At 40.5% G+C, this 12549-nt stretch overlaps 2 protein-coding genes across 3 annotated transcripts in view; both read left to right on the forward strand.

Moving 5' to 3' along the window:
• Positions 1–12549, forward strand: part of SNCAIP (synuclein alpha interacting protein) — a 149779-nt gene that overhangs the window by 60533 nt on the left and 76697 nt on the right. The gene's annotated exons all lie outside the window — the stretch shown is intronic.
• On the forward strand, positions 2036–3102 carry LOC114486801 (uncharacterized). Its single transcript, XM_028493437.1, is given in 2 exon segments — positions 2036–2300; positions 2303–3102. Coding segments are annotated over 2 exon segments (1065 nt in total).

Raw genomic sequence — 12549 nt, forward strand, 5'->3', positions numbered from 1 at the left:
GGGAGGCCCGCATACCACAAAAAAAAAAAAAAAAAAAAAAAAAAAAGAGGAGCGTATTATAGGCTCTATAGCCTATACATTTGGGTGTACCAATTGTAAATGATTAGGGAAAGATCGAGAACAGTCAACAGAAAATCCACAATCTCCGCAGCGTGGAGAGGCAGTAGTTTCAGAATCACTCATACCTGGATTTGGTTCCTGTCTCCGTTACTTAGCAGCTTTGAGCAATTTACTTTTGTCTCCGGTCTTGTTTTCTCATCAGTGACATAAAAATGATATTAAGGATTAAATGAGGTTACATTTATTAAAGCTAAACACCAACACAATGTCTGGTTCAAACTGGTGTTAAACGGTAACCAGTATGAGCATTATTATTGTGTTATCACTATATTATTATTACTGTTACTAGTATAAACTCAAGGGTGCCTGTTTGACTGACTGCAGTTGACAGTGAGGTAATGGATGTTTCTTAGGGAAGAAAAATGTGGTGTGGGGACTCTGAGTTGGCTACCTGTCTTAAGAGGCAACTGGGGATAAGGGGTTTATAGGAAGTGTCAGCCCCCAAACTCCACCTCCCCTCAGTGGAATTGCAAGGTCCAGCTATCCTACTTGTTAACACTGCTGTAAACCTCTTACACATACCCTTATTAAAAGGGTTGGTGGGTACCTAATACTGATCTCATCCTTATGTAGGTAAAATACCAGCTAATTTCTTATCACTCTAATCTGTATTTTTTGGTCAGGCCAGTACTGTCCAATTAAAACAACTCTTGCCCCACCAAAAGCCCTGAGGTGCAGCGTTTGCTAATTTCCACGGTGCAAGTACTCTCAGCATACCCAATTTCAAGCTTCCAACGTGCAGTCACTGAGCACAGAGTTGGGAAGAGATGTGCACAGTTGCTCAAGTCAGGGCAAGCTGGCTCCAGAGCACCACTGGGTCAGAGTGAAGCATGTGTTGTGACAGTACAGGATACGATGATTGACAGAGAAACTTACAAGCAAATAGAGTAGAGGGAAAATTGTTTGTCTTCAGAATGGGCAACAGAATTCATCCAGAAAGCGATTACTTGAGCAGCATGTTTCAATGACGTTTTTCTGTCCTTACTCTGTACTCTGCAGTCATACATAGGACAGAAATCTTTTCCTAGCCTCTTCTGCCCAGTTGGCGGCTGGGTGGGGTCTCCCTAATGACTTCCAAATTATCAGACTGTTTCTTTAACCAGTAGTTTAAAGATTTGGTCTTGGACATAATGCCCATGTTTATAAAAATGTCTTCCTTCCTCCCTTCCCTTTTCCCTCCCTTGCTTCCTTCCTTCCTTCTTTCCTTCCTCCCTCTCTCCCTCCCTGTCTTCTTTATTCCCTTCCCTGTGGCAGCACAGTATTTTCTATCATCTCTTTTGTAATCCTAACAACCCCAAGAGATCATCAGAACAGGTCATAGTATATCTGCTTTGCAAAAATGGTAGAGGAATTAGAAAACTGCTATACTTCATAAATCTCTATCATGTTATTAATGTCAAAATATATAATTTTGACATTAAATAATGTCATATATAATAACAAAATATATTATAATAAAATATTTCATTTTGTTATTTGGAAATCTTCATTGTTATTCAGACACCCCCACTTCTTTAATATTTTTTATGAGTGGAGAGGGTCATTTCAGCCTCTGGCTACCTTTCTTTTGCTGTCACAAATTTTATTTTGTTCTCTCCCTCATTACAGTGCTATAAATACATTTCTGAGAACTTTTAATGAAGTGATGATACCTAGCACTTTCTCGTTAGAGTTACATCCCCAGAGATGATAAAACAGAATCCTCTTGAGAAGCTGTTTTGTTTCCAGCAGCTCAGCGCTGGAGCAAGCAGAATTCTGTTACAGACCATCTCCAAACTCTTAGGGTGAAGGTTGTGTCAATGTAATGAATTAGAAAAACCCAGGTCTTCTCACTAAAGACTTCTTAAGTTTTTCAAGTGCCTAATGACTCAAACTGAAGAAGAAGATGTCTGAGCTCACCGATTTGCCATTTACCATGAAGCCCTCTGCAGATGTGCTTGAATTCATTGCTTGCACCCTTCTAATCCTTGTGAGCTTTGCTGGAAACGTGTGTTTATTTTATTCTACAAGGAAATGTATGACTGGGCGTTTAGAGACATCCTTTCTTCTGATTTTCAGTCTTATATTTGTCCATCTCATTAAAAACTTGGTGGTGGATGCCATAAAAATAGTTTATTCTTCTGGTTTCATGTCGGATTCAGCTGTCTGCAAAGTTCTACACTTCACGGCAGCCCTGACGACTTCCTGGCCATCGAGTTCATGTTACACTTTGCATTGCTCTACCACCAGAAGCTTTACCAGACTGTCCAGCCCTTGAGTGAGCCTCCAAACCCGGACCATCAGAAGCATTCCTTGAAGGTGGTTTCTGCACTTTGGATGGCTGGCGTGGCAGTGGACCTCCCAGTTTTACCTTATACTAGAAAATCAGAATACCTGAATGCAGGAAATGATACAGACCCCTTGTCTACTAACAGGATTCACGTGGATTGCCTAATTGACTTTGGAAACAAGCAAGTAGAGTTTTGCTATGGGAAAGCATTTTTGGTTCTGATTGATAGTCTTCCTTTAGCCATCTTAGTCTTTGTCTGTTTCTGGATGTCTTTTCTGCTTTCGGAAAGAAAGATGACATATGGTGACATCTGGATTGGAGATGGTGATTCAGAAATTGAAATCCTAAGAGGGGCCAAGTTTAGTATTTTATTAATGTGGCTGATCACTCCGCTTTGGATTTCTCACTTTGTCTTAGTCTATTTCTTGAAAGACTTGGCAGCCTGGGCCCTTTTTCCAGCTGTTCTCACAGCCCTCTCTTCAGGCTTCTCTGCTCTCAGTCCTTTCCTGCTTATGCTGGTGAATTACAAAATGAAGTTGATGTCCTTCTGTGATGCCAAAGAGGAAAAACCCACACCACAGCCTGCAAATGTTATTCTCTCTCCATATGCTTACTGGGAAAAAACTGTTTTAATCTTTGGGAAACAGACCCTATCAATGGAAGGTTCAGCTGACATCCCCATAGGCCTCATCAATAGATATTATGGTTTCTGAAACAGGGACTAGAAGATTGACACCTCCTCAAAAAAAAAATTCTGAGGGAAACTGCAAGAAGAAGATATATGAACACAAGGTTATTGTAAGTGGAAGAAAAAATAGTCATCTCAACGTTTGTTATTCTAGACAATACCACAGTTTTTAGTGTAGAAATTCTTGACTGACTCAACAGTGATCACAGTCTGGAAGTGAACTCAACAAACAATTGATTAAATATTTACTCTGTGTAAGATACTGTGTTAAAAAATAGCATATTGTGGAAACTGAGGATCACACGTCCCAGCTGAATTACTAAAGGTACTTAACAGTAATCTTGTGTTTTCATCTTATGTTTTTCTTGAAATGCTTTGACACATATTGGAAATGTATTAGTTAAGTATGCAATGTTCAGTTTTTGCGCTGTCAATTGTGGTACCTCATCTAAGCCAGAAATAGATTTTGATCATTTTCCTTCCTCTAAGTATCTTTAGTAAATTTGGGCTAGATAAAAGAATTGGATGAAAGAATTAGTGCTTGCCAAATCATACCTGTGTGTATGTACAGATGTGCAAATATTTGGTTACTACAGACATTTAGCCTACTCTTCTTACTTAATCACCTAAATATCAAGCTATACTCCTCTTCAGAAAAAAAGGGATATTTATTTTACAAAGAGTTTATTTCCTGTTTTGGTTATTAAATTGGTACATTTTAATTGGAAGAATTGATAAAATATCCATAATCTGTTTTCTGAATTTGGTTTTAATAAAAATAAGCACATTATAATTATAATTTAAAACACATGACCAGGATTTTATTTTTTACAGTTAGCCAGTGTAGCCATTTGAACTGCTTCAAATTCAATGATTAATAATTTTAAATATCTTATGATGCATACATGTTGTATAAGCATTGAATTTTTAAGCTAATTCTTATTCAATTCTTGTATTTTTTCATTTTCCTTTTATTAGTAGACATAGGATTTACTATATTGTAGTTCTAGTGAATGGATATCCCTAAATAGAGATTCTTGCTCTGAAAAGGCTGCATCTAAAATTATAAACTTGGATCTCATTAACAGGAGAAACTTAGAACATCTTTGTTGCTATGAAGTGCTACCGAGAAGGGAATTTTTAAAGTAACCAAGGCCCAAATTTTGTAGGGTTTGGTAGACCAATGTCTGTCCCTTGTATAGCACTGGGAATTAAAATACATACACACACACACACACACACACACACACACACACACACACACACACACACAGACTTAAGACCTTCTGAGGTTTCTGGGTGGTCTTCATGGGAAATGCTTAGTTGAGTCCACTGAGGAAGTTTAATCAGAAGGGCACTAGGCATGGATCCTGTATAATGAAGTTAACATCTGTGGAGATGGAGGATGTGGGGAAGAGGTCACCATCTTTTAATTAAGTGCAGATGTAGCCAGGGCTGGGATCAGCCATTGATCTTAGGTAGTAGTTCTCAAATGGGGTTCTGGGACCAGCAGAATCAGCATCATCTGGGAACTTGTTAGACATGTAAATTCTCAGGCCCCAACCCAGACCTACTGAACCAGAAACTCTCGGGGTTGGACCCAGCAATTTGTTTTAATAAGCCTTCTGGTTGATTCTTTTGCAGGCTGAACTTTGAGAACCACTGGTCTAGGGTTACCCAGAAGTTTAATGCTCACAAACGATGAGAGGTATGAGAACGAAGCCAAGATAACTGACTCCTGATGTAGTCTTTAATGCTCCCATGCACAGTGCTGTTTTGTCTACTTCTCTCTAAAATGAGAATCAGGATTGTCATCTGTGCTGCATACATTCTCAATAATAATTGCCAAACAAATCCACTGTAGAAATCAAGCAATCTTTGCAAAATCAAGAGTAAAGCATGACCACTTCAGGTGCGCCAAAAATCTGGAACTTGGATTTGGAGAGTTTCCGGTACATAACTGGGTAAGGGATCCAGTTCCATAGTTCCTTTCCAGAAGCCAGTGCAGGACATGGTTGGCATACGCCCAGGCTCAACTTCCCAGTGCTAAAAATGTTTCCTTTTCCTTCCCAGATATTTTCTTTTTGTTTGGGCCTCATTAGGTCATAGTTTTGTCCTTGTGGAATTGATAAGTTTTCATCTACAACAGAGAGTAAGTTGTATTCTCACTGAATGAAAAACATTCCAGTTCGCTTTTTAAAATTATTCTCACTTTAACTCTCTAGCTCTCTCTCTCTCTTTTCCTCTCCCTTAACCTCCATATTTCATTCGCATTCCTGGTGGGATCAGGATGGCAGATGAAATAGGATAAAGGAAGTTCGACAAAGGTTGTCATGGTAGCACCTTGGAGAGGGGTCAGAGTTGGTCAGGACGGTCCTGAGGTCCTGGATCAGGACCGCACAGAATCTCTGACTTAGAAGGTCATCTGTTCCTCCTTTCCAATGCAGGATTCTCATCTTTCTCCCTCAGAATATCTCTCCAAACCTCTAAAGGAACAGTTTCTTGCTGGGGTGTTTGTGATCTTATCAAGGAGCCCATTCCATTTATGCCATTATTAAGAAGTATTTGCTGAGCCTGGCATCCCTGAAATTTCCTCCAAAAAGTTTCCTACCCTTGAAGGCAAATCCTCCTTTTACCCGATGGCCTTTTAGATTCTTAGAGAGAGAGGAGTGCTTTTCTCCAAGTTAGATATTTCCTTAGCTATGTCACATGAGGCAGAGTTTGCCAGCCACTGGCTGTCTTGACTTCCTTGCTCTGTCTTGGCATATTCTGGTTTGCCTGTGGCCTTCTTAAGTAGAGGCATCCAGAACTGAACACAATACATATTTCCTTGTATTTACATGTGTTTATCTTTTTTTCTATTCCAATTCTTTTATCTTCTTTTGTTCAGGTACTGTGAGCATGGATTCTTCCCTTCCTCTTCCAAAAAGAATTTTAAATATTAAACTCAGTTTAAATCACTCACACACACACACACACACAAATACAAATTTAAAAGTAACTTTGCCTCAGGGCTTAAAAACTAAGGTCCTTTCAGGCTCTAAAGTTCTGGTATAAGTTAGTTCGTTCTCAGTAACAGATTTTAGAAATAATGAAATAACCCCAAATCATTTGCAAGAATTTTAAACTACAAGCTAGGGCTCACAACTAAAAAAAGACCATATTTTAAACCAAATATACTTCAATTTTTTGAAAAACTACAAAAAGACCAACCAACCTTTATAGGGTTTTGTCAGAACAATCCTGATCTCTAGAATGAGACTCCCTAGTACAGTGGTATTTTATTTGCCTTTTCAATAAGACATAAGGAAAGATGGCCATAATCAAATTTTCTTTGAAGATGAAGTTGAGGTATTAAATCAATTGACTATGGAATACAATGCTTTATTAGCCAGTTCAGGGACACCTGTGGATAAGGTATGTTAGGTTCACAAAGGTCTATACACTTTTCTTTAATGATCCTCATGCCTACCACTCTCTTTAGACTCTGCTGGAGAGAGGAAAGAGCAATTTGGAGTTATGGTCCATGGAAACCCGAAGCAGTACAATTCAGGACTGAGGATGCCTATGGAATTCTGGCCCAGATGGTTCGGAGCCACGGCCATGTTTCAGAACAGTCCAGGGGGTAAATCAGAAGAGCTCTGGACTTGCTATCGGGAAGTGGTTTGTCTGAGCTGGCTTTGCCCCTATTTAGGAGTACATAACCTTGGCCGACACATTCCTGAGTTTTGCTGTCTTCAAAATAGGAAAGATATGATTTCAAACTGCTATAGACACCCTCTGCCTCCCTCTCACAGAGTTGTACTCAAGAAAGGTAAAAAAAAATATTTCAGGCGATTTGAAAAAAATAAAATGTTTGATACGGGCGAAGTGTTACCTTACCCCTGCAGTTTTGGCAAGCTGAAATAAGGGAGCAAGGCAGATGTATCACCAGAAGCCCTTGTGTGAGGCGATCACAGAACCTCACTGAGCCTTGGTTTCCTTACCTCCGCAAAGGAGATCGTAAAGATATTTGTCTTCCAGTCTTTGTGAGACACACGAGAGAGTATACGTAAAGGCGCCCAGACCTAGCCCCTGCTATGAAGTTTTGCTTCACAAATGTTTGTGAGCGTTCAAACAGGAGATGCAGCTTCCCTTGCCCCCAAGCTGGAGCGAGCTCAATATATTACTCTACGTTGAAGTCTCCTGTTTGATAGCAAATACTCGCTTGTACTTTCTCCAAATATGGCAGACAATTTGGTATTCCAACACGTGCTCTGTTTACACTCTGGCTTTGGAAATACTCTCCTGACTGCTGTGCTTACCCATCCACCCTGGCCATCACCCTTTTTGAAGCCAAAACAGCAACAGGTGTTAAATCAATGTTACCCATTCTTCTGGAAATCCTGCTTCAGAATTCTCCCCTCCAGGCCTTCGCCCATGCTGTAACTCTACCTAGAACACTTCTTCCTGCCCCTTTGACTCCCTCACCATTTGTATCCTCACTCTTCAGCTTTCAGCTTAGACCTCACCTGTACCAGTCACACTTCCCTCATCTTCAAGGTCTAGGTTAAGTGACTCAGGTTCCTGTGTATTTATTTGTCTCAGCAGGGACCACAGTATACATTTTTTTTTTGAATTCCTAGAAAACATACATTGTCTCTTTTATTATTTAAATATTGATTTCATTCTTCTCTTCACAGAGGCATTTTTTTTAACATCTTTATTGGTGTATAATTGCTTTATACTGTTGTGTTAGTTCCTGCTGTATAGCAAAGTGAGTCAGCTATACATATACATATATCCCCATATCCCCTCCCTCTTGCATCTCCTTTCCACCCTCCCTATCTCACCCCTCTAGGACCACAGTACATTGTAATGGCTTGTTTTCTTGTCTATTTCCCCCTTGTACTGAATGCCGCATACTGGCATGGAGAGTAGTGTTGGTCTTACCCAGCATGTACGTGTGGGAATATTCCATAAATGAAGAAGGGGATGAAATCTACACAGCTTGCACTTTTCCCTTTTCTCCTCATATGTACTTCTTGGCTCTCCTTCAGTTACCTCTTTCCAGTAGAAATTTCTTGCCTCTATCATTTTTCTGCTTCAAGACTAGGCATTTAGTGACTGCCATGCTTCTGGCCACTGTTGAATCAAAGAGTGAAAGAAACTGAGTCCAACATTTGGAATGAGTTGCTTTCTTGCCAGCCAAGCTACTGAGCCAACTGGGGACAACATTTCATATATTCCACTTTTTTCCACCCAAGCCTTCCAGTACGTAGTTTGTGATTTATTTTTTTTTTTGAACTCTTGTTATATGAAAGAAAGTTCAGTATCTATGTGTAGGCTTTCAAACTGAAAATGTATCCCAGTACAAATTTGGCCAAGTGTGTGTGTGAGGGTGTAGGCAGCTGCCGTGTTTTCCCAAGTATTGGTGAATTAAAGAGTAAAGAAAGAAGTTGTAATGCAAATCAACCGAGGTTACCTCATCACCGAATGTACCCTGCTCATTTATTTTGACAAGCCCAACTTACTTTTAATTACCAGGCATCCTAGTACACTGGTAAATGTAGCAATAGTGACTTTTGCAGAAAAGGAGAAATCTGTGTAACATGAGCCTTCAGAATGAGTCCATGCTGACTCTTTATAAATTGGAGTGAGGCAATTCATTTTAAGAAGAATTTCAGTAGAGCAATTTATGTGATCTGTGACTGTAGTTACAAATCAGTGAGCCTTTTATGAGCCAAGCACACCAGACTGTGTACATTAAATGAGGGTAGTTTCTCAAAGAAATTTTGTCGGCCACTCCAAGCCATTACCCAGCAGATTTTTTAAGTCTTCATTTGGAATTATTTTCAGAGTCAGTTTTCAAGTCACTATAAAAAAAATTTTAAATGTCACCTGAAAATCCTAATACTAGAGGGGGGAGGCTAATTTTTAAATCGATGCCTACTTTTTATTATTCAGTTGGACTCCTAGTTACTTGGAGCTTTTTCCTAAATTGAATCTTCTCTTGAAGGAAGCAGTTGGGGCATCACTGAGGTCACCCATGAGAAGGTGACATGGTGTTGATAGACCTATTAGGGCCAGAGCCTCTACTGTACATTTTAATAGGCACTAGAGGGACTTCTGTTCTTGGCAATTTATCAAAACTCTGTGAGAGTAGGAAAAATCCTACAGGCATTATGCACAGTTGACGCTCTTTACTTCTTTGGTCTTTTCCTGCTCTAGCTGACCTCAATTTGGAGTTTGGGTAAAGTTTCTCCCAGTGCCTTGAGCACATCAAGAGAAAGGGCTGTGATGTGTCACCAATAACTTCTACATGGCATTTGGGTCCTAGCCACCTAGCCCTGTGTCCTCACATTCTAATATTTGTATTCTTTCCCTCCCTGTAATTTTTCCTACCCAAAGTAGTAGAGCTAAGCCATTGGAAAATGTACGCATGACATACCTACTTCAGTGCATAACAAATTAAAGCTTGCCAATGTAAATGAAGAGAAATTAAAAGCCCAGTTGAGCTTGAAATGGAATGATTTCAACCAGTCAACAGTACCTGAGGTGGACAGCTCTTGTAAGAGGTGTGCCGAGGGGAGAGGTGTGGCATTACGGGAGAAAGTCCTCAGAGAACCTGGGACCAGTGACTGCAGCTTGCAGGCACAGGGCTGGTGGGATGAGGGTGCAGTACAAATTTATAAATGACTGGGCTCTGAGGTCCCAGAGGGGTCCAGGGCAACTATGATGTGTAGCAGTAAAAATCTCATGTAAAGGCTTTTAAGCTGGACTGCCCTTCCTGGGGAGGCTGAAAAATATTTTCCACTGAGGTGTCAACCCACTCTCATCGGCCTTGAGCAGGGTTGGCCTTCTCACATCCAAGCTGCCGGGCTGGCCACATGGAGGATGGTCTCAGTCTTTTTCTGGGCTTGTCATTGGCACAGCTTCCGCCCTCCCCCCAGTCACAATAGTGAAGTGACACCGTGTAACTGCACAACGCCAATGACGACAAAGCAAGGACCTCTTCTTCCTCAGGTTGTAAAGTGAAGGAAACGTAATCCCCGCCTCGTAGCATTTTATTATGTTTGTGAAGGTTTTCTTTTTCTAATACTAAGAGATAAAACGGAGGTTGTGGAGAATCACAAATTGTAGCATGCTGGTAGTTTATTGGTAAGAAATTTCGTTTTAGTGCTGTTGTGGTATGAGACTTTAAAACAATTGTAGAATACAAATTCAACGTTAGAATACAAATGAAGGAAATAGCGTTTGGCAGAAGGCACCAATAAGGAAAGGGAGGAGGATGGCACTTCATGTTTAATACTGGATTCCTTTGAAGGGTCAAAGACTCAAATGCCCCCAGAGCCAGGCAGGATGTGTGGATGAGGAGAGCCGATGAGGGGGTGGGAGTGGGGGTGAGCTGGGGAGCACACGCCCCGTAGACAGGGCAGCTGCAGCTCAGCTGTAGCCAATTGTTATCATGGGGAATGCAGACCTGTGCTCCCAGAGCTCCAGATATTTTTTAAGTGAAGGCAGAAATCTAGAATCTTATGTGAAAGCACCAAAGGTCTACAAGTTGGCAACAGAGTCAATTTTTTGGAAACGCTGCTAGGGCCAAACACATCCCGTCTGTGGGCCAGACTTGGCCCCTGGGCCTCTGGTCTGTGCCCTCTGTAGCTGTGCATTCCGTCAGCGCCTGTGTGTCAGTCAGAAACGGGGGCTCGCTGGGTCCCACTCGCTGGGTCCCACTGGGTGTGTGGGGTGAGTCAGTGCCTGAAGAGCACAATGAGAAAAGCACCCACAGCCCAGCTCAGTTTCCTTATCATGTTGGATTATTTGCAGCAGCTGCTCTAAACCTGACCTCATCCCCTCCAGTCACATCCCAATTCCTCAGAAGGGAGTGCTCGAGGGTGCTGTGTGCTCAGTGGAAGGGCAGATGGGGGAAGGAAGAGGCGATATAATGATCCCTGGGACAACCATGGACTCACCCTCCAGTGAAAAGAAGCAGTTGATGTTGGAAATGTGGCCAGGATTGGTGAACCACAGGGATTTCTGTACCTTATAAACGAGGATGTAATACTTTCGAAGTGGCACCTTGAAAGAAAGAAGCATTGAAACTAGACAAACGGAATCGTGTTGTAGATAGAATAAGCCATGTTAAAGGAGATGGCCACATATGGGAGTCCATTGGGAAGTAAAGGAGAATCCTGTATGCCTTGGGCCACTTAGTCTGAGGCTGGACCATCTAACCCACTGAGATAAATATGACCTTCCTATAATGGGCTGGCACTGCTGTAACTCTTATATTCTGTTCTGTAGAATAAACAATCTCACTACCAACCTCCAAGTCCAAATATAAAGATTCTGTGCCTTGGTGTCATGATTTATATTATCCACTAGATATGTTCCATTAGAATGTCTATGCTCAAAGGGAAATTGCTCTTCATGTTGTTTTGTATTTCCATATATTTAGAGATCCGCTTGGTCCCCAGCTTTGACTCATGTTTTTCTACTTCATCTCGTGTTTCCATGTTTGTGGTGATACTGTGCTTGTCTGTACTCCATCCTGACACCCAGAATCATCTTTGTGTTCACCAAAGCCTTGGGAACAGTCTGTAAATCAACAGTTCATTGTGGAGTACAGATTTAGTGAAAAGAAATTGGATTGGAAGAAAGTCTGTTAGTTGACAAGTTGGAATCCAGAGTCTGGATTGTCTCAGAATCCACCAGAATGGAAGAGAAAGTTATTTTGAGTAATTTGCAAGTATGAGTGTGCATGTTTTTCTCTGAAAAGCTTTGTGAGGCTTAGAGGAAAAGTGACATATTTTTGCACCAAGAAATTTGTTTAAGAACCAATTTTTATATTTCTATAAATTATAAAATTTAATTTAGGTATCAAATACAAATTGGTTTTCTTTTTATTTTAAACTTTACTGTGATTTCAGAAGAACGTTTAATATTTATTCGAAATGGATAATCACATTTGTACATGGTAGTAGCATCCTAATTCTTTTTTGGATCAACTCCGTATCCACTATAATTAAAAATATGTAAAAATGGTATATGCGTGTGGGAAGGGAAGGAAGGGAAGCGCTGAAAATTGAGTCAAGTCATGGGTTTGAGGTATGGAACGGAGAGTGGTTTTCCCCCTTTGCTGCAATTATGCTATTTTTGTAAATTTTTTAAAAACCTCAAAATGAGAAATCAGTGCCTTCAGAGTTAGTTTCCTTTTAAAAACTAGGTATTTTTACATTCTTGATCTTATATCGATAAGCTCATTTTCATCAACCTAGATTTATTTTCCCTTTCCAATAATGTACTCCTTACTCTTTGGCAAGGTACCCCTTCCTCTTTGGCAAGGTACCCCTTCATTAGAGATCCGAAAGAGAAAAAAATAAATTATTTCAGATATTCAAGTCTGAGTACATAAGACAGTTTTTATAATAAGAAAGACAAGTTACGGGAAATGGAATCTTTTTCGATATCTGAGAGTTTGCTCTGCGGA

The sequence above is a fragment of the Physeter macrocephalus genome, chromosome 8 (assembly GCF_002837175.3).
Source record: "Physeter macrocephalus isolate SW-GA chromosome 8, ASM283717v5, whole genome shotgun sequence".
Taxonomy (NCBI): Eukaryota; Metazoa; Chordata; class Mammalia; order Artiodactyla; family Physeteridae; genus Physeter; species Physeter macrocephalus.